General features: G+C 41.3%; 1 protein-coding gene across 1 annotated transcript; it reads left to right on the top strand.

The window, feature by feature from the left end:
• LOC138950772 (homeotic protein female sterile-like) lies at nucleotides 1-22,680 on the top strand (the record flags this gene model as incomplete). The annotated part of the gene is given in 14 exon segments (XM_070322497.1): nucleotides 1-336; nucleotides 2,176-2,226; nucleotides 2,389-2,445; nucleotides 3,244-3,432; nucleotides 3,916-4,098; nucleotides 4,687-4,734; nucleotides 5,073-5,138; nucleotides 8,784-8,852; nucleotides 10,084-10,170; nucleotides 15,305-15,394; nucleotides 18,311-18,349; nucleotides 20,623-20,655; nucleotides 21,227-21,265; nucleotides 22,585-22,680. Coding segments are annotated over 14 exon segments (1,369 nt in total), but the record flags the coding sequence as incomplete, so codon positions are not given.
• Nucleotides 22,681-22,901: the final 221 nt, after the last annotated feature.

The following is a 22,901-nucleotide window of genomic DNA, read 5'->3' as shown; positions in this document are numbered from 1 at the left end:
TGCTTCCAAGCCCCATGCCAAACCAGCAGCAATCCATGCAGGCTCTTCTACAGGCACAAATGCAGCAACAGCAACAACAACAACAGCAACAGCAGCAACAGAACCCACAGATGCAGATGCAGCAGATGCAGGCGATGCAGCAGCAGATGCAGCAACAGCAGCAACAGAACCCACAGATGCAGATGCAGCAGATGCAGGCAATGCAGCAACAGCAGCAACAACAGCAGCAGATGCAGCAACAGCAGACGAACACGCAGATGCAAACTCAGGCCCCCAATGCTGCGCAAGTCGATTTCGACTTCAAAGGATTCTTCGACTACTTCGTCAAAATTTACGGTGAGCACGTGTGCGACGGCGTACAACTCCAGCCGGGTATTTTGAATTCAAAGCTGCTACACACACACACACACACACACACAAACACACACACACACGCACCTAAAGTGTGGATGGTTACCTAAGAGGCGGCACTGGGTGCAGTGCCTTTCTAGTGCACTTGCACTACAACAGCACTGGGTGCAGTACTCGCTCCGGCATCGAAGAATTTTGCACTAAAAAATGCACAAAATTTGACCTATTTCGTCGCCTATAGAGGACGGAAAGAATGTCATTTTGAACATTGTTATGACATTCTTTCCGTCAAAAAAGTCAATTTAACGGTGTTAAATGAAGCGACCATCCACACAATTAGGTTGCCATCCAGAGTTTAGGTTGCCATCCACGTGTGGATGATTGCCTTATGGTGATTTAGGCAACCAAACCTGTGGAAACGGGGGTACACACACACACACACACACACACACACACACACACACACACACACACACACACACACACACTGCCGCGGCAGACGCGCCTTAGTTCTATGCAGGTAAATACGTAGAGGTTACATGCCGAGTCTCAGTGATTATTAAAAATAATGGTCGAAGTTAGCGGATCATGAAAAATGCGAGCTTCAGCGAGCTTTTTCATGACCGCGAACTGAGACCATTATTTTTAATAATCACTGAGACGAGGTGTGTAACCTCTTTATTCCCCCTTTCTTCAGTTATTCAAAGAAAACAGGAGTTTTTGTGCGAAAGTTTGATCGAATCCGAATCACTCAACCAGTCAACCTGCGCAGGCGATCGATTAATGCGCGGTTGTATAGTTCCGTGCAAATCATTCCATTCTGTTAACACTTCTTGTCAGTTTTTCTGTTTTAGACTAAAATCAAGTACACAGATAAGCTGTTATTCTGCTGTGGCGGTAAAGGAAGATATTGTGTGTTCTGTTTATGTTTTAGTATCGCTAAAGATAATGTTCTTTCGTCAAATGGGACTAGCAGACGAACTTTTGCACCCGTGTTCCAACGTTAATTACTGTATGAAGTTCAGTTTTTTGGGGAAAATAGTGTATGAAACCGCTTTATGTTGTTTAAATTGATGAGATGTGTGCATTTGGTTGCGTGTGATCTGTTTATAAAATGAAATATTGTTGAAAACTGACCGTCGGATTGCAGTCAGTGTTGTCGAAGAAACTGCGTTAAAAGAAGGGGAACTACTCTTGTCGGCAAGAGTATGAGTTACTTGCCTTGGGAATTTGCTTGTGATGAACGGTGTGTGCACAGCAGATCTATATTCAGAAAACAACCGAACTCATGGATTTTATATGGAGATTCATGTGTTCAGGCCTGTAGTTGTTAATTTAAATGCGGTATGTTTGTATTGTTTGCTCCAGAGATGTATATTTCGTACGTATAGAGCGTTCGGAACTTTTCAGTCGCAAAAGTAGTACCAAAACAGAACAGCTTCTCAACCCATTGCACTATCGAGGATTCAGGCTGTTGCTGGCTCGTTATTTGTTTGGTTGCTGGGTCATTATCGAAAAATAACTAGCTCTACAAGTTTACAGAGGTAAAGAAGCAGAGGGGGGAATAAAGCGCGCTATTCTGGCCATTTTGCCAACTGTCATCCTCATGTCTAAGGCAGACTGATACCAAGAGGTGCAAGTTACCCGCCTTCAGGCTCAGGCATTTTCAAACGCTCGACTCAAGACTGGATGTGCATTTTGTGCAGTGCAGTGTCTCCATGGTCGATTTGCACCACCAATCGTTCTGTTGATAACATTTTTATAAAAACACCACAACAACATGTTCTTTACCTATTTTAATAATGTGTGTCTGTTTGTTCACAGGAAAGAATGCTTTGGTTACTTTCCAACAAAGACTTGACGACAGAAAAACAGGTAATCATGTTACTTGTCTTGCAAGCAGAACAGTTTTGATTTATTACTGTGTATTGTTTGTCACACATTGTCCGGATCTGTTTGCTAGTTAGCTACTTAACTAATTGTCTCCCAGGTACGGGTATATCCGGAACTTGTAACTGACCTTGCTCGTTGTTTCAGTGGAGGGAATCGCGGCTCCGGCTCCAACCGCTGCACCGGCTTCCAACGTTTTACCAGGTAAACGTGACGCTGCTCTGTCCAAGAAAGTTCTCTCTCTCTCTCTCTCTCTCGCTCTCTCTCTCTCTCTCTCTCTCTCTGCTCTTTCTCTCTCTCTCTCTCGAGTCTCTCTCTCTCTCTCTCTCTCTCTCTCTCTCTCTCTCTCTCTCTCTCTCTCTCTCTGCTCTTTCTCTCTCTCTCTCTCGAGTCTCTCTCTCTCTCTTTCTCTCTCTCTCTCTCGAGTCTCTCTCTCTCTCGAGTCTCTCTCTCTCTCTCTCTCTCTCTCTCTGCTCTTTCTCTCTCTCTCTCTCGAGTCTCTCTCTCTCTCTCTCGAGTCTCTCTCTCTCTCGAGTCTCTCTCTCTCTCTCTCGAGTCTCTCTCTCTCGAGTCTCTCTCTCTCTCTGCTCTCTCTCTCTCTCTCTCTCTCTTTTTCTCTCTCCCCCTCTCTCTCTCTCTCTCGAGTCTCTCTCGAGTCTCTCTCTCTCTCGAGTCTCTCTCTCTCGAGTCTCTCTCTCTCTCTGCTCTTCTCTCTCTCTCTCTCTCTCTTTCTCTCTCTCTCTCTCTGTGCTATCTCTTCCATTCTCTCTCTCTCTCTCTCTCTCTCTCTCTCTCTCTCTCTATCTCTCTCTCCCTTTCGCTCATTTTGCTCTCTCTCCCCTTCTCTCTCTTTATCTCTCTCTCTTTCGCTCTCTCTCTTTCGCTTTCTCTCTATCCGCCGTCTCTCCCCTCTCTCTCTAATTCGCTCCTCCACCCTCTCTCCCCCCCACCCCCACTCTCTCTACATTAGCACGTCTTTAAACATCCTCGTGTCTCGCACAGGTCTTCCCATTCCTTGCGGCCTTGCCCCCGATTACAACGGCGCGTCCTTGACCTACGACAACCCTAGCCGGCCCCATGGCTCCCTGGCCACCTACCGGTGTGAGAGGGGCTACAAGGGGGCGGAAGCTATCATCATGTGCAACTCGGGAGCCTGGACACTTCCCAAGGTCAACGTGACATGCACCCAAGGTACGGTTATTGCGTCACTGTTGGTTACTTTTGGAAAGAGGAATACAGTCGCTTGTTTATTTCTTCTTCTTCTCCTTCTTCTTCGTTCATGGGCATACACTCCCATGTTCACTCATGTTTTTGCACGAGTGGGTTTTTACGTGTATAACCGTATTTACCCCGCCATTCAAGCAGCCATACGCCGCTTTCGAGGGAAGCATGCTGGGTATTTTTGTGTTTCTATAACCCACCGAACTCTGACATGGATTACAGGATCTTTTCTGTGCGCACTTGGTTTTGTGATTGTGTGTACACACGAAGGGGGATAGGGCACTAGCAGGTCTGTAAATAAGTTGACCTGGGAGATCGCAAAAATCTCCACCCTTAACCCACCAAGCGGCAGCGGTCGGGATTTGAACTCACGACCATCCGATTAGGAGGCCGATGTCTTATCTACAGCGCCACCGCGCCCGTCTCAACCTCTCAACATCTTGCGTTTTACAGTTCTCTGCGGCCCGACGCCAGTGATGCCTAACGCTCAGATCATGATCAGTGGCGACAGGGTGGGGTCGACAGCCACCTACACGTGCGACCCGGGTTACCAGGCCGACAACATCGCCAGCCCCATCATGTGTCAGGAGACTGGGCAGTGGTCCACGCCCTCCTTCCAGTGTGCCAACATGTTGGGTGAGTGTGGGAGTAGGAGGTGGGGGAGGGGTGTGTGTGTGTGTGTGTGTGTGTGTGAATGTATGTGTGTGTGTGTGTGTGTGTGAGCATGTGTGTGTGTGTATGTGTGTGTGTGTGAGAGTGTGTGTGAGCATGTGTGTGTGTGTGTGTGTGTGTGTGTGTGTGTGTAGATGAATGTATGTGTGTGTGTGTGTTTGCGTGTGTTTGTGGGTGTGAGTGTGTGTGAATGGCTCTGTGTGTGTGTGTGTGTGTGTGTGTGTGTGTGTGTGTGTGTGTGTGTGTGTGTGTGTGTGTGTGTGTGAGAGTGTGTGTGATCATGTGTGTGTGTGTGTGTGTGTGTGTGTGTGTGTAGATGAATGTATGTGTGTGTGTGTGTTTGCGTGTGTTTGTGGGTGTGAGTGTGTGTGAATGGCTGTGTGTGTGTGTGTGTGTGTGTGTGTGTGTGTGTGTGTGTGTGTAGGTGAATGTCTTTGTGTGTGTGGGTGGGGAGGGGGGGGGGGAGTGGTGTGTGTGTGGCAGATGGGAGGTGCAGTCGAGTGTTCGTGATTGTCTTTTGTGATAACTGTTATGTATTTCGTATGCTTACAGCGAACAACCAAGCAATGTCTCAGAGCATGGCGAGCATGGGAATGGGCGGTAAGATATCTTTCCTAATCACACGATCTTGCTGCTTAATAGACGATGTTCGCTACAATAAAAAAGATAAAGACAAAAAAAGGCTATCGTATGGAAGAGGTGCTCCTCTTGATATTAAGGCAATGGCACAAATAACGACGACGACGACGACGAGGATGATGATGATGACGATGATGATGATGATAATGATTATGATGATGATGATGATGATGATGGCGCATTGGTGCTTCCTTTTAAATTTAGTTATTTTGTAGCATATCCTACTACACCCCTTCATATTTTTGTATTTCTTGTTGCTACAATTATGATGTTCACATGTAAACCACCTTTGCTTGCAGCTTTGATGGGAGGCGGAATGGGCGGAATGGGCGGCGGAGCAGCGAATGCCATGCAAGGCATGGGAGGTCAGTGCTTGTGTCAACACGCTGGGGTTTAGAGGCGCAGTCCCTTTTACAAGAACATCGGATTGGCGCAGTGGTTAGAGTGCTTACCCCTCACGCTGGAGGTCGTGGTTCGTGCCCCACTCGGGGCAAATACAAATACCCGATTTTGTCCCAGCGCTCTCCAGGCCCCCCAGCTGGTAATGGCTACCTGACCCTATTCAGGGCCGGTGTAACACGAGAAAATTACTCCCACGAGATTTTTACTCCGGAGTAAAAATTTCGTACGAAAATGTTACTCCCTTTACGAAAAAAGCACTCCCCCATTACACGAGAAAATTACTCCCCACGACAGGTGAGTTCCGAGTTAACATTTCGTACACAAATGTTACTCCCCTGCGAATAAAAAAGCGAATAAATTACTTCACCCTAACACGAGCAATTTAACTTCCCATGCCAGGTGTACGAAATTTTGACTCCCTTGTCCCCTGTTAGTCTTGGTGGTGGAAGGAGTGGAGGGAGGCTAGCGCGACATTCGTTTGCGCGAGATCACATATTGGCATTATCCCTTCGCCCGCATCCCATTTTTGCGTACGAGATTTTTACTGGAAGTGAAAAAAAATGGGGAGTAAACATTTCGTGGAGGGAGTAATTTTTTCGTGCCTTGGGGAGTTCTTTTCTCGTACGAAATGTGTACTCGGAGTAAGAATTTCGTACGAAATTTGTACTCCGGAGTAAATTTTTCGTGGAGTAAAAATTTCGTGTTACACCGGGGAAGGCGAAGACAGCGAGGGAGAGGAGATGCGCACCGCCCTCACAAAGCTGGCCCCGGAGAAGTTGAGATCTCTAGCATCTCTCTACCCTACAACCAGATGGTTATGGGAATACCTTGACCTTTACCTTTGAGCAAATATAAGTACGAATAAGTTTAAGGTAGGTCTTGATGTATTAGGCCTGTCTGATGCAGGCTTTCTTGTAACTGCAGTGGGAGCTCAGTTTCAAGACCCTCCATTATACGTGTGACAGGGGAGGCTACCGCTCCTTTCACAACGGACTCTGCACCCGAGTTGTTGGCCTTTAAAGTCAACACCTGTGGTTTGTAGAGTTCTGTTTGTGATGGGGTCTGGTGGTTTCCGATTGTCTGTATGTTCATGGAAACCTTCGGGTTTGCATAACAGTTTTTATAGGGCTAAGAAATTAGCCCTAACATTTTCAATCCTGTTTGATTGCACTTCGCTTCCCGAGGTGATCGTAGTGTTTCGGCACTCGGTTACATACGGTTTGTTTGTTTGTTTGTTTGCTTAGCGCCCAGCCGACCACGAAGGGCCATATCAGGGCGGTGCTGCTTTGACATATGTGACCCTCCACCACGAAATGAGTCGCATGTCCCCTCGCGCGGTTCTGCGCTAGGCTTAATATAAGTCCGGGGAGTGTCTGGTAACAGTGTGAGGATCACCTTAGTTACAGGCTTATAACTCAAACAGTTTTTGCTCTTTTCTAAAACGGTTTTCACCACTGGATAGAGCTTTAAAAAAGTTTTAAGAAAATGTAAACATATAAAAATCATGCAAAGGTGACATGCGACTCATTCCGTGGTGGAGGGTCACATATAACGTGCGCCACACACAAGACAGAAGTCGCAGCACAGGCTTTATGTCTCACCCAGTCACATTATTCTGACACCGGACCAACCAGTCCTAGCACTAACCCCATAATGCCAGACGCCAGGCGGAGCAGCCACTAGATTGCCAATTTTAAAGTCTTAGGTATGACCCGGCCGGGGTTTGAACCCACGACCTCCCGATCACGGGGCGGACGCCTTACTACTAGGCCAACCGTGCCGGCCCATTATACGGTACCGCCTCATTTTCTCAAGTTCTCGGATTATACGAGACCTTAAAACAGAGGTACCTGAGTTTTAGAATAAGAAGGGAACATGCATGGGATAAGAACTTGCACGTTTTCATCATAAATTTGTGCAAACATCAAAAACGCGGTAAATATAAACTTTGCCAAACAATTATTGCAACAAACTTCGCGCCCAAATAAAAGCGTTTCCTATCATTGCAAATTTGATATGCCAGTTAAGGCCGTTCACTCGACTATCTGGATCATCTTTTGGATTACAGATTTATTTTACAGGGATCACGTGACCGCCGCGCAAATAAGCGTACCCTAAAAAACCGGCTTGACTGGCATATAAAGTTTGAATGAAATGACAGCGGAATTAATGCGGTTGCAATAATTTGTTGGCAAAGTTTATGTAAATACAAGGCTTGCAAACCATGAAATGATGTTTGATCGAAAATTGCGTATCATAAATGCTTCAAGACATCGACGGATATCTCGGATGAGAAACAAACGACCAGGGTGTGATAAAAAGTAAAGTGTGTATATGCATGACATCCTTGATATCTTTCTGAAGTTCAAACTTGCGCATGCTTGAAAACCTAAATAAATATCCGAGATAAGAAAGGGACTGAGCAAAGGTTCGATTGCAACGACTTTAGGGCTAGCTTGGCGACAGACAACGGGCAGACTACAAAAATAAAAATGAAATTGAAAATAAAGCAGTGAATGTTTATCGTTCATGAGCAAAATGACACACGAGACCATAAACGATCGCAATTATGTCGTAAATATAGTGTTACGGATGCTCTCATGCATACAGATTTTATTGACGCATTTGAATATTTAGAAATGTGTTTGCATACATGTACGTGCATGTGAATGCATGAATTTATATATTCAAATATTCAATCAATCAATCAATCAATGACGCTTATATCGCGCATATTCCGTGGGTACAGTAACTGTTCTAGGCGCTCTGCAGTGATGCCGTGTGAGATGAAATTTTATACGGCCAGTAATTGCAGCCATTTCGGCGCATATTTACCTTTCACGGCCTATTATTCCAAGTCACACGGGTATAGGTAGATAATTATTAACTGTGCCTAAGCAATTTTGCCAGGAAAGACCCTTTTGTCAATCGTGGGATCTTTAACGTGCACACCCAATGTAGTGTACACGGGGAGGGGGGGAGTTCTGACACCGAAGAGAGTCTGCACACAAAGTTGACTCTGAAATAAATTTCCGCCGAACCTGGGATCGAACTCACGCTGACAGCGGCCAACTGAATACAAATCCAGCGCGCTACCAACTGAGCTATATCCCCGCCCCAATATTAATATATGCGCGCGTATAAGTAGAAAGTAGAAAAAGAATACCGTGGTTGTTCTTCATGCTAGTACACGCGTTGGCGCCCTTTTGCATGCGTTTACTCCCCCCCCCCCCCCCTCTGTATAAGAAAGCTTATTTGTGCTAAAAATCCATTTGTATGATATCACGATGTCTTTTTACCGAAATACAACGAAAAAGTTTCGTGCAGCGAGCTTCGCGAAGTCGACTTTGCCCAGTTAATAATAGGCTTCAATCTGAACTCAAAAACCAAGAAAGGTAGGTTGTTGGAAGGTTTTTTTATTGACAAAACAATACAATTATTGTTTTGTCAATAACAAACGATCCAACAACCTATACCTTTCTTGTTTTTTGATTCTGAATTTTGGAACGTTGGCAGTCTCTTTGTTTTTGGATTGTTTCAATCTGAACTGTTCGATGAAATGTTGTGATGTGTGGAAGAGTGGACAGTGGTGTTTCTGGCCATTACAGGTATGGGAGGGGCCGGCATGTTTGGACAAGCTGCCTCTCCACCCTCTCTCAACGCTGGAATGATGGGAGGTGAGTGGTTTGACCCCGACAGACAAGCAATTCAGCAAGCAAACAAGCGAGCAAAAAACACACACATAAAACTACAAAAGGGTGGAGATTTGTTATGGTTTTGCAGGTCAACTTATGTGCAGACCTGCTAGTGCCTTAGGCCAAAAAAATAATAGGTGTGGTTACGGTAACATAGCCAAAAAAAATAGGGTAGGAAGGTAGGCAATCACTTTTTTTTTTTAAACTTTTTTTTCTAATGTGTACAAATTAAACCTACTTGACAGGGAAATAAGTGTGCGACTCGGGCGCTTTCGCTTTCATTGCGTTTTCTGCACTCGTTTACTTGTTTTTTGTGTGTATTTTTTTGACAAATGTAATAAAAAGTTATAGGGTCGGCCCCCAAAAATAGGGTAGGTCGGGTTACCGTAACCACACCTATTTTTTTTTTTTAGGCCTTATCCCCCTTGGTGTCTACACACAAGCACAGGACTTCTCTGACAATGTGTCCAAAGCTTGTTCAGAAGACACAAGCGAGACAATTAAATGATTAAGGATTAGTCATATATTTCATCCTTAATGTTAATAATGATTATTTAATGAAAATTTATGTTAATTTAGCACTTTCTCATAGTTTTGGCAGGTTTGTTTTATTGTATGCAATCATATGTTTGCAATGAAGTATTATCTCGTGGTATAGCAGGTCTCATTGTATGAACTGGATGGTTGTGTTTCAGTCATTACCCAGCCCATAGGCAATTTCTCGTGGTATAGCAAGTCTAATTGTATGAACTGGATGGTTGTGTTTCAGTCATTACCCAGCCCATAGGCAATTTCTCGTGGTATAGCAAGTCTAATTGTATGAACTGGATGGTTGTGTTTCAGTCATTACCCAGCCCATAGGCAATTTCTCGTGGTATAGCAAGTCTAATTGTATGAACTGGATGGTTGTGTTTCAGTCATTACCCAGCCCATAGGCAATTTCTCGTGGTATAGCAAGTCTAATTGTATGAACTGGATGGTTGTGTTTCAGTCATTACCCAGCCCATTGGCAATTTCTCGTGGTGTAGCTAGTCTAATTGTATGAACTGGATGGTTGTGTTTCAGTCATTACCCAGCCCATAGGCAATTTCTCGTGGTATAGCAAGTCTAAGTGTATGAACTGGGTGGTTGTGTTTCAGTCATTACCCAGCCCATGGGCAATTTCTCGTGGTAGAACAAGTCTAATTGTATAAACTTGATGGTTGCGTTTCAGCTATTGCCCAGGCCATGGGAGGTGGGGGAGGAGGTGCCGCCAACCCCATGGGGGCCATGATGGGGAACCTGGCCAGCATGATGGGAGGTTAGTGTGGTAGATTTCTCTGTCGTTTTCAGATGAAAAAACAAACAAACCAGAAAAGTATGTCAAAGGAACGTTTAATTGTGACCAAACTAAACCCGTTACGGTCACTGATCTTTGATACAGCGGTCTTTTGAGTGGACAGACAGACGAGATCAGTGACCCCCATTACAACAACAACAAAACCACACACAAACCTAAAACACACACACACACACACACGCACCTAAAGTGTGGATGGTTACCTAAGAGGCGGCACTGGGTGTAGTGCCTTTCTAGTGCACTTGCACTACAACAGCACTGGGTGCAGTACTCGCTCCGGCATCGAAGAATTTTGCACTAAAAAATGCACAAAATTTGACCTATTTCGTCGCCTATAGAGGACGGAAAGAATGTCATTTTGAACATTGTTATGACATTCTTTCCGTCAAAAAAGTCAATTTAACGGTGTTAAATGAAGCGAGCATCCACACAATTAGGTTGCCATCCAGAGTTTAGGTTGCCATCCACGTGTGGATAGTTGCCTTATGGTGATTTAGGCAACCAAACCTGTGGAAACATGGGTACACACACACCCACACACACACACACACACACACACACACACACACACACATACCTATTTCTTGGATTTTGCTACCTAAGAAAAGGGGCATTACCACCCACCTAAGATTATTAATCAAAACAGTTTTTTGGAGAAATGCTCTGTTTTCTACAGTCATATGGGCGACAAAAACCCAGACTCATCAAATTTTAGTGAACTCACTCGACAGCACTACTATTCCAAATTTGGTTACCTAAAATTCAAACTTTAATCAATCGATTTGGCCAATTAACAAAAAGAAAAGATGGGCAAATGGGTCGCAAAATGTTTGTCAGAAGTCAGGAATATTGCCAATTTAAAGATTTGGTTTCATTACCACGGAATTTTGGTGGGGATTAAAAACCTTCTCTCCGGGTATACAGTCGTATTCTGGCCTTGCACTTAAAAAAAACAAGAATGAAATTCGTTGGAAAAATTGTTGTAACTACTCTTCGGTAAAACATTGATGAAAGCTTCTTTGTCAAAACATTCTTTAGAACCTTTTCTAAGATCCCCAAAAAAGATTTCTGCCAAAACACGTAAAAAGTGCATTTTTGAAGATATTTTTCTTTGTCTCTAAAATCGGTGGTAGTGAGTCTGGACGGTTGCCTAAGAAATACTGAAACAACTTTTTTATGTTTCATTTTCACCCAACCATTATGCCTTGGACGTTTAGAGATAACTATGATGAAGCGATCTCCGTTGACTTTTTTTGTGATGGGAATCAATTTGTTCCTGTAATGCCACTGGTCGTTTTCATACGCAACCAAATCCAACCAACTTTACTACCACGAGTTCATGTTTTACAAAAACACGTTGAATGGCCACCAACTTCCACCCATGTTGTTTTTACTCTTATTCTAGTCTATTTTAGATTAAATATCAATCATCTTTTTTGATGATGTGCGTTTGGTTTTTTTACTGTGAAAATATTTTACGTCTCTAGGTAGCCGTTGTCGTGGATTAGGGTTAGGGTTAGGGTTAGGGTTAGGGTGATTTTTTTTTCAAATGTCATGTTTACGCAATGCACTTATCTATTACAATACCGGGCAGTAAAACTGCTGGCCGACAGTTGAGCAATATTTATGTCAGTTTTTTTCTGGTTTTTTTTTCGTCTGTAGTCTTTGACCTCATACCAACTGCACACAATATCCATAGAGTACGGTTTTACCGACAGTTGCAATGTTAAACATAGACGTGAATGGCCCGGAAAATATTTAATTATGATTTTAGAAACAAAATTGTAAAAACGGGTTTTTTGAAAGTAAAAAAGTGAAAAGCTGTAATTCAGCACAAATGAAACCATTAAGCTATTGTCGTCCTCTGCTGTGACCCGAAGACCAAGTCGGTTAGAAGTTACAATTTGTTCGGTCATTAAACCTTGTCTGCCGATTTGATATATCTTGGGGCTTGACGGAGACTGACTTGTCTTGTGCAAAATGATGACTGTGACGGTTTCAGTTCTGCCCGGTATCATGTTGGAAAATATTTCTTCCCATGCACTCGTATGATTTCCAGTTAATCTGCAATTGTGCGAACAATTTGGCAGCAGGCACCTTTGAACTCTTCACTTGAACAAATTTATTGGTAAATATTTAAACTTTTTAAAAAAAATAATGAATTTGATGCTTTGAAATCATATTTAGCGGTTCATTGTCAATTTACAAAACATATCATATGACATTGATATGAACTGATTAATGTTGACAACAAAAACGAAAAACACCACAATAACAACCATTAAAAACAAACAAACAAACAAACGAAGCACACACACACACACACACAAACAGTGACTAATGACACTGACACACACCTACTGGCACTGACACTGAGTGCCATACCACAGTAAGACTCAGTACGAGCTCTAGACGAAACTTATTTTTTTAAACACATGTCATAGCACGCTGTTTGACGATCAAAAGCATTTTTACTTATGAGTTTCTGTAGTTTAGTCTTGTGGGGTGTTTCCGTATTTATTTTGTTCATTTTTCAATCAATCAATCAATCAATCAATATGAGGCTTATATCCCGCGTATTCCGTGGGTACAGTTCTAAGCGCAGGGATTTATGTTTTTATTTTTTTTAATTAATTTTTTTTATGCAATTTATATCGCGCACATATCCAAGGCGCATGGATTTATTTATGCCGTGTGAGATGGAATTTTTTTACACAATACATCACGCATTCACATCGGCCAGCAGATCGCAGCCATTCCGGCGCATATCCTACTTTTCACGGCCTATTATTCCAAGTCACACGGGTATTTTGGTGGACATTTTTATCTATGCCTATACAATTTTGCCAGGAAAGACCCTTTTGTCAATCGTGGGATCTTTAACGTGCACACCCCAATGTAGTGTACACGAAGGGACCTCGGTTTTTCGTCTCAACCGAAAGACTAACACTTGAACCGGAGAAAATTGCTAACGCCCTGACCCAGAGTCGAACTCGCAACTTCTCGCTTCCGAGCGCAAGTGCGTTACCACTCGGCCACCCAGTCTCTTGTCTTTATAAACAAAAAAATAGAGGATCTGTCAGTGTCATTGGTCCTTACATCGAACGTTTGGTTTGGGGGCTTGATAGGTCTACTCAATTTCTGGTAAAGTTTTGAAAATAAATTCAGCAGGAGCTTTTACTTTACACTTTCTGTTCTCAATAGAAAAACAAGTCGCGTAAGGCGAAAATACAATATTTAGTCAAGTAGCTGTCGAACTCACAGAATGAAACTGAACGCAATGCCATTTTTCAGCAAGACCGTATACTCGTAGCATCGTCAGTCCACCGCTCATGGCAAATGCAGTGAAATTGACAAGAAGAGCGGGGTAGTAGTTGCGCTAAGAAGGATAGCACGCTTTTCTGTACCTCTCTTTGTTTTAACTTTCTGAGCGTGTTTTTAATCCAAACATATCATATCTATATGTTTTTGGAATCAGGAACCGACAAGGAATAAGATGAAAGTGTTTTTAAATTGATTTCGACAATTTAATTTTGATAATAATTTTTATATATTTAATTTTCAGAGCTTGTTTTTAATCCGAATATAACATATTTATATGTTTTTGGAATCAGCAAATGATGGAGAATAAGATAAACGTAAATTTGGATCGTTTTATAAATTTTTATTTTTTTTTACAATTTTCAGATTTTAATGACCAAAGTCATTAATTAATTTTTAAGCCACCAAGCTGAAATGCAATACCGAAGTCCGGGCTTCGTCGAAGATTACTTGACCAAAATTTCAACCAATTTGGTTGAAAAATGAGGGCGTGACAGTGCCGCCTCAACTTTCACGAAAAGCCGGATATGACGTCATCAAAGACATTTATCAAAAAAATGAAAAAAACGTTCGGGGATTTCATACCCAGGAACTCTCATGTCAAATTTCATAAAGATCGGTCCAGTAGTTTAGTCTGAATCGCTCTACACACACACACACACACACACAGACACACAGACACACACACGCACATACACCACGACCCTCGTTTCGATTCCCCCTCGATGTTAAAATATTTAGTCAAAACTTGACTAAATATAAAAACCCACTAAAACATTAGTAACATTTCCACAAGTGCAAGTAACATTTCCACAAATGCGAGTAACAATCCACAATATTCTTTAGGTTACATTCCATTGTGGGTAACAATCCACAAATAAGGTAGCAATCCAGATCTGGAGTGAAGGAACCATCCACTGTGATAGGACACAATCCACCAGTTAAGTTGCCATCCACATGTGGATGGCCACCTAAATAGGCCTTAGGTCGCCAATCGTGTGGAAAGCAGAATGCACACACACACACACACACACACACACACACACACACACACACACACACACACACACACACTGTTTGGACCTAGCTATTGATGTGTACATTGTTGTTAAATAGTTGTTTGTTGTATGTTTATCAGGGTTTGCCAGTGTGTGATAGGGTTCGTGTTCGTCTGTAGATGTTAGTTTCTTTGTTAGTCCTGTGTTGACAACTCTTCGACAAGCGCTTAGAACTGTACCCACGGAATACGCGCTATATAAGCTTCATATTGATTGATTGACACACACACACACACACACACACACACACACACACACACACATACACGCACGCACGCACGCACATACACACACAAACACAGACACACACAAACGCAGACACACACACACACACACACACACACACGCACAGACACACACTCACACACACACACACACACACACACACTTAAACAAACATTAAACCAATCGTCTCTGACGGCACACAAACAACACTATATGTGTAATATAATTGATACGTGTTCAAAGGAGGCACTAATGGCAATTTCAGCGATACAGTGGGACCCCCCTTTTGAGACCCCCAATTTAAGACTCCCTCCTTTTAAAGACCTTGTTTTCTCAGACTTTCTGTTCACAACCTCTGTAAAATTACCCCCTCGTTTAAGACTTCCTCCTTTTTAAGACCCAATATTCTCAGATTTTTGGAGGTCGCAAAAGGGAGGTACCACTGTACTATAAGTGTGATATAATTGAATGTCGTACGTGCGTGTTCACAGGGGGCGCTGGGCCTGCAGCGGGAGACGCCGCAGGGATGGCTGCCATGGCCAGTATGATGCAAGGAGGGATGGGCATGGGGATGGGGATGGGTAAGCCGAAATCAAATCAAATCAAATCAAATCAAATCCAATCCAATCCAATCCAATCCAATCCAATAATATACGTTATTTGCGTGTTTGACCAAAATATGACATTTTACACAGATCGAGACAGTCATTGTTCTCCGAGACCGCGATAGCGGTCGAGGTGAACAATGACTGTCGAGATCTGTGTAAAATGTCATATTTTGGTCAAAAACGCAAATAACATTTATGTATCGATCGAATTCCTTTCAGGTACTTATGACTTTGTTGTTGTTTTGACGATTGAACGAGCACACACACACATGCATGCAATCCACATGTATGCAATCAAACACATAAGCTTCATATTTGGGCGTTTCAGGTTGACCGAAACTTCAAAGGAACTACAAAACACACGTCATGTACTCACTTTGTTGTTGTTTTGACATTGAACAGCACACACACATGCAATCAAACACATGACGTGTGTTTTGTAGTTCCTTTAAAGTTTCGGTCAACCTGAAACGCCCAATTATAAAGTTTTGTAGGCCTCTGACGTCACATGACTCAAAGAAGGGAAATCCAATCTCCAATCGATACATACTTTATTATCTCACATGGAGAAATTGTAGTGGTGGTGCATGTAACATCAAGATGAATTCGTCGTCGTTGTTGTCCTCACCGTAATTATCATCATCTTCATCATCTACAACCATCATACAGAAACGTTACTAGTGCTAGTAAGTAGGTTAATATGTTAAAGAATAAAATGTTTTTTTTACTCACCAAGACAAAGCCGCACCATTTCAATGTCAAATGTCAGGCTTGTCAGGATGACATTTAGGGAAAGGAAAGGAAATCGAAAAGCAAACAGTAGTGAACAGAACAAATGAAAAGGAGAGAGAAATATTAAACCAAAACCGTACAGAAAAATACGTCAAATGTGACCCTCCACCACGAAATGAGTCGCATGTCACCTTTGCATAATTTTCATATTTTTACATTTTCCTAAAGAGTTCTTTATGCTCTATCCAGTGGTGAAACCCGTTTTAGAAAAGAGCAAAAACTGTTAGACTTATAAGCCTGTGACTAAGTTGACCCTTACGCTGTTACCAGACACTCCCTGGACTTATATTAAGCCTAGCGCAGAACCGCACAAGGTGACATGCGACTCATTTCGTGGTGGAGGGTCACAAATAAAGAAGACAATGCAGGGGAAGACAATATGTTTGAATGTATTTAATAGAACACGAATCAATCAAGAGCGCTTCGATTCAGAAATGTTTGGCATTTCATTTCCATGAAAGCACAAGCAGTCAGGACAGTAAAACATATAAGCCCAGGTTAGTGTAGAGAGATAAAAATAACTTTTAAAATAAATTGTCCTTCGAGAAGCGAATTGAGTATAGTCTTAAAGATGTTAATTAATGTCGGATGTACAAATAAGACAACAAAAACAACAAGAAATGATCAGCGATTAGTTTGATGTTTTGTGATAATTATTATATAATGAAAGTGGGAAACGTCACTAGATCACTACGCTTTGTTGTTGAAGGAATGCTATAGTTAATTTTCAAGGTATGTTTATTACCAATACCTGTTTCTTGTCAAAGTCTGTTTAATAACACTCTTTGTTTATTGCTAACGTCTGTTTGCCGCCAATGTCTGTTTATTACCTAAATTACTACTGTCTCTTTTTTTTATTTATGCAAGTGTCTATAACTAACGTCTGTGTATTGGTAAAGTCTGCTTAGTGCTAACGTCCTTATAATTATTGCCAATGTATGTATATTGCCAATGTCTGTTGAATAACAATGTTTGGTAATTATCAATGTTTGTTTATAGGTAACGTCGGTTTATTGCTAACGCCCGTTTATTGCTAACGCCTGTTTATTGCTAACCCCTGTTTATTGCAGGTAGTGCTACTGCTAATCCTGGTGAGCAATGTGTTTAATGCTAACGTCTGTTACATATGTATATTACCAATTAATGTATGCTTATCGCTAACGTCTGTTTGTTGATAACGTTTGTTTATTGTTAACGCCTGTTTCTTGCTAACGTATGTAAAATAGCAATGTCTAAAAAATACCAATATCTGTTAATTGCCAACGTCTGTTTATTGCAAATGTCATTTCTTTTGCAAATGTCTGTTTATTGCTTATAATGTCTGTTTATTGCTTATGTCTGTTTATTGCTTATAATGTCTGTTTATTGCTTATACTGTCTGTTTATTGCTTACAGTGTCTGTTTATTGCTTATACTGTCTGTTTATTGCTTATACTGTCTGTTTATTGCTTATACTGTCTGTTTATTGCTTATACTGTCTGTTTATTGCTTATAATGTCTGTTTATTGCTTATAATGTCTGTTTATTGCTTATGTCTGTTTATTGCTATCTTACGTTTATGCTTATTGCTAACGTCGGTTTATTGCTAACGTCTGTTTATTGCTAACGTCTGTTTATTGCTATCGTCTGCTTGTTGCCATGGTAGGTTTGTGTTTATTGCTAACGTCTGTTTTTTCTATCGTCAGCTTATTGCTATCGTACGTTAATGTGTATTGCTAACGTCGGTTCATTCCTAACATCTGTTTATTGCTAGTGTCTGTTTATTGCTACCGTCTGATTATTGCAGGAGGTGCTACTGTTATACATCAGCTTACTGCTATCGTACGTTTATGTTTATTGCTAACGTCGGTTTATTGCTAACGTCGGTTTATTTCTAACGTCTGTATATTGCTAACGTCTGTTTATTATTACCTTAGGTTTATGTTTATTGCTATCTTAGGTTTATGTTTATTCCTAACGTCTGTTTATTGATATTGTCTTTTTATTGCATATGTCTGTTTTTTTGCTAACGTCTGTTTATTGCTATCGTCTGTTTATTGCTATCGTACGTTTATGTTTATGAATAAAGTCTGTATTTATATCGTCTGTTTATTGCAGGAGGTGGTGCGGCTAATCCTGGTGAGCAGGGAGCTGGAGGTGAGTCCCAGTTCTCATCATTATCCACCCGTTGTCTCACACAAGTACTGTCCCTTTAACGGCAAATTCATTCCCTTGTTAACACTTCGGGTCAGCATCTCAAATCGTGCCTGGCTATTTTACATGGGATAATACGACCCCTCCACTAAGTCACATACAAAAAATGAGCAGCCTCGATGCACCTGTGTAAATTAGACATGTTGTTATGAATTATTTTCACTAGTGGCTTTTAAGGAAATTACTGTACCTTTTTATATTTAGTCAAGTTTTGACTAAATATTTTAACATCGAGGGGGAATCGAAACGAGGGTCGTGGTGTATGTGCGTGTGTCTGTGTGTCTGTGTGTCTGTGTGTCTGTGTGTGTGTGTGTGTGTAGAGCGATTCAGACTAAACTACTGGACCGATCTTTATGAAATTTGACATGAGAGTTCCTGGGTATGAAATCCCCGAACGTTTTTTTTATTTTTTTGATAAATGTCTTTGATGACGTCATATCCGGCTTTTCGTGAAAGTTGAGGCAGCACTGTCACGCCCTCATTTTTCAACCAAATTGCTTGAAATTTTGGTCAAGTAATCTTCGACGAAGCCCGGACTTCGGTATTGCATTTCAGCTTGGTGGCTTAAAAATTAATTAATGACTTTGGTCATTAAAAATCGGAAAATTGTAAAAAGAAATAAAAATTTATAAAACGATCCAAATTTACGTTTATCTTATTCTCCATCATTTGCTGATTCCAAAAACATATAAGTATGTTATATTCGGATTAAAAACAAGCTCTGAAAATTAAATATATAAAAATTATTATCAAAATTAAATTGTCGAAATCAATTTAAAAACACTTTCATCTTATTCCTTGTCGGTTCCTGATTCCAAAAACATATAGATATGATATGTTTGGATTAAAAACACGCTCAGAAAGTTAAAACAAAGAGAGGTACAGAAAAGCGTGCTATCCTTCTTAGCGCAACTGCTACCCCGCTCTTCTTGTCAATTTCACTGCCTTTGCCATGAGCGGTGGACTGACGATGCTACGAGTATACGGTCTCGCTGAAAAATGGCATTGCGTTCAGTTTCATTCGGTGAGTTCGACAGCTACTTGACTAAATATTGTATTTTCGCCTTACGCGACTTGTTTGTTTTTTACTCAGCACAGGAGGCAGTTAGAATGTTGATTTTTCGTATATGTCCAGATGGAGGGGTCGTCTTATCGCATGTACAAGCCAGGCCAGATCTGAGATGGTGGTCCTTAGTGTTCACATGGCTTGAATGTGCGCGTCTTTAGCGAGTTCAAACCGAATTTGTAGTCTCTTAGTTGCCTCTTTTTACAGAGGTCAATGAAGCTCAGGCGTTTGATCTCTCATTTTCTTTTCTTATTGGCCATTTCTTACACTAAGAAAGAAAGAAAGAAAGAAAGAAAGAAAGAAAGAGAGAAAGACAGAAAGAGAGAAAGAAAGACAGAAAGAAAGAAAGAAAGAAAGACAGAAAGAAAGAAAGAAAGAAAGAAAGACAGAAAGAAAGAAAGAAAGAAAGAAAGAAAGAAAGAAAGAGAGAAAGAAAGACAGAAAGAGAGAAAGAAAGACAGACAGAAAGAAAGAAAGGAAGAAAGTAATTAAGAGAGTCAGATCGAAAGAAAGGAGGGAAGAAATTGATACATGCAAATAAACAAACAAACTGACAAACAAAAAATCAAAAAGAAAGCAAGCAAGCAAACAAACAAACAAACAAACAAACAAGCCACACGAGGAGAGAATATATTCAGATTTTGTTCAAGTCATCAGTTTGTGTATAGTCAATAAAATCCAAATCGAAAAGAAATGATGGAGATGGTTTAACAGAGAACAACAGATAACAACAAGAAATTCCTCCGAGGTAGGAAAAACACCCCCGTTGGTCAAAGGGAAATAACCATTCTCACTGCCACCAACTGAGAAGGTTATTTCCCTTTGACCATGAATATGTCCCTCTATAAGTCCTTGTAGAATCTTAATCCATCAATAACTCCCTAACCGTGTGTTTGACTGGTCCCAATTTTTGTAAGGACCGTCTCAGGAATGTATAGAACCTGTTCACCAAGTTTGGTGACGATCGGTCCGTTCATTCTTGAGATCTATATGCGAACACAAACAAACAAACAAACACATGGAGCGAATCCTATACACACCCCTATACCGGGGGTGTAATAAAACAGTCACAGTGTGCATGTTGTGGACAATATATTTTTTTAATACATATTTTATGTTTTGATAACTTTGTATTCGTCTTTAATTTCAGCTCTGCCGGCTCATTTGGTTGGACTTGGAAATAGTGAGTGACACTGTCTTCGTTTTTCTTCTGCTTACTATTGTTTTTGCTTTTTGTTTTGAATTACTCCCTAATCCTCTTCTTTATAATGTGAATTGAGAACCCCATATTTATTGATTTTTTTTACTTGTTGCTTTTCAAGATGTGTATGCCACAGAGTAGGTAACGGTACGGTCTCTCTCTCTCTCTCTCTCTCTCTCGCTCTCTCTCTCTCTCTCTCTCTCTCTCTCTCTCTCTCTGTCTGTCTGTCTCTCTCTCTGTTTCTCTCTCTCTGTCTCTCTCTTTCTCGTTCTCTCTCTCTCAAACACACACACATACACACACACACACACACACACATACACACACGCACACATACACACATACACACACACATACACACACACACACACAGACACAGACACATACAGACACAGAAACACACACACACACACACACACACACACACACACACACACACACACACACACACACACACACACACACACACACAGACACACCCACCGGGAACCAACAAAAACGTGTTCTTGGAGTGATTTGTAATATTTTAATGTCTTATACTTTTTCATTACAGTGGCTCCACTCATCATGCCAAGTTTCTTGGGCGGAGGAAGTAAGTAGCGAGTGAAGTCCGTTGTTTTAAACAATTTCATTCAGATAATTACAAATGCCGCATACAATCAATGAAATAAATGTTGCACAACAAGCTGAGCTTATAAACGGTATCTTAAAAGCAATATTATATTTGATTTGGCGGACGAATACAACGTCTATGGAAAGGGTAATAAATGAAAAAAAAAAACAAAAAAAAAAACGCATTTAAAAAAAAAATCCTTTGGGGGCCCGGTAGCTCAGTTGGTAGAGCACTGGACTTGTGATCGGAAGGTCGCAGGTTCGAATTCGGGCCGGGACGGACACGGGTCAACTTTATGTGCAGACCCAGAGACGGAAGCCATGTCCCACCCCCGTGTCATCACAATGGCACGTAAAAGACCTTGGTCATTCTGCCATAAGTGCAGGTGGCTGAATACACCTAAACACGCAGACACCTGGGAAGCGCGACTCCGTTGCTGCTAGCTTTCCACTGGGAGGAAGCGACCCGAATTTCCCAGCGATGGGACAATAAAGTAATGAAAATGAAAATGAAAAATGAAAATAATTAATTAATCAAAAACTTGGAAATCCGTTATGTTCTTTGTACCGTTCTTTCAGAGTGCCTTTCTTGGGGACGCTGTATTCTAGCAGTGTTTAACACATTTGGTTCTTGAATCAAATCAGGCTTTCTTTTTTGATTGAGTATAGGCTATACACATGACAAAGAATTTCGTACAATACCTGCTTCAAGATACACACTGTCGTGTTTTTCCTTTCGCCACTCTCTGTCGCAAAGGAGACACAACGAGTTGTGTAGGTTCTGTAGATTTATTAACAGCTGGAACAACGGTGACAATATCTCTCAGCACAGTGTAAGAAAGAACAAGTGCAAGACTGGTAAAGAACAACAATACGTGTGCGCAGCCCTACTTATATAGTTAATGGACATACGAGAATATTCGGGAAACATCGACACTAATCTGGTTAGATCTACACAGTTCCATCTGTCCGATGAGCGTCTACGCTTACGTCATGAGTGACTGCGCACTTAATCAAAGTAAGTTCCATAATGTTCTTTATCCTTCCATTCGATTCCAGTGGTATCTAGCGATCTCCACAACACACACCTTCCCATGTAAACATTGACTAAATCACAGTAAAGATCCCAAAGCATATACAACAGATAAATGAATGTAAGCAATGAATCAATAGACTAGTTTTTAAAATATTGAGTATATACATATAGGTAAAAAAAAAATCTGTACAAATAATAACTGCTTCAAGACATTGACTAAATCATAGTAAATGTGAAAAAAACCAAAACATGGTGCTCAACAGTGCCAGGGTTTGGGCAGCCAGCAAGACCAGGCGCACCAGGCGCCCCGGGAGCCAAACCCTTGGAACCAGAGCAACAACAGGAGCAGATGATGATGTGTAAGTATTGAACTGAGTTGAATCGAATTGAACTTTATTTTTAAGGATTTAGATTTAAGGCTAGGCCTGTTCGTACAATCTGTCCTTGGGACGTACAGACACACAATGATAACATAACAAATTAAAAAGTTGACAACAAAAACAGCTGGGAAAAATAAAAATGTGATGATAATGATGACGATGATTATGATAATGAAGACAGAGAGAGAGAGAGAAGAGAG

The sequence above is a fragment of the Littorina saxatilis genome, linkage group LG16 (genome assembly GCF_037325665.1).
Source record: "Littorina saxatilis isolate snail1 linkage group LG16, US_GU_Lsax_2.0, whole genome shotgun sequence".
Taxonomy (NCBI): Eukaryota; Metazoa; Mollusca; class Gastropoda; order Littorinimorpha; family Littorinidae; genus Littorina; species Littorina saxatilis.
This window is presented reverse-complemented; position numbering and strand designations above follow the sequence as displayed.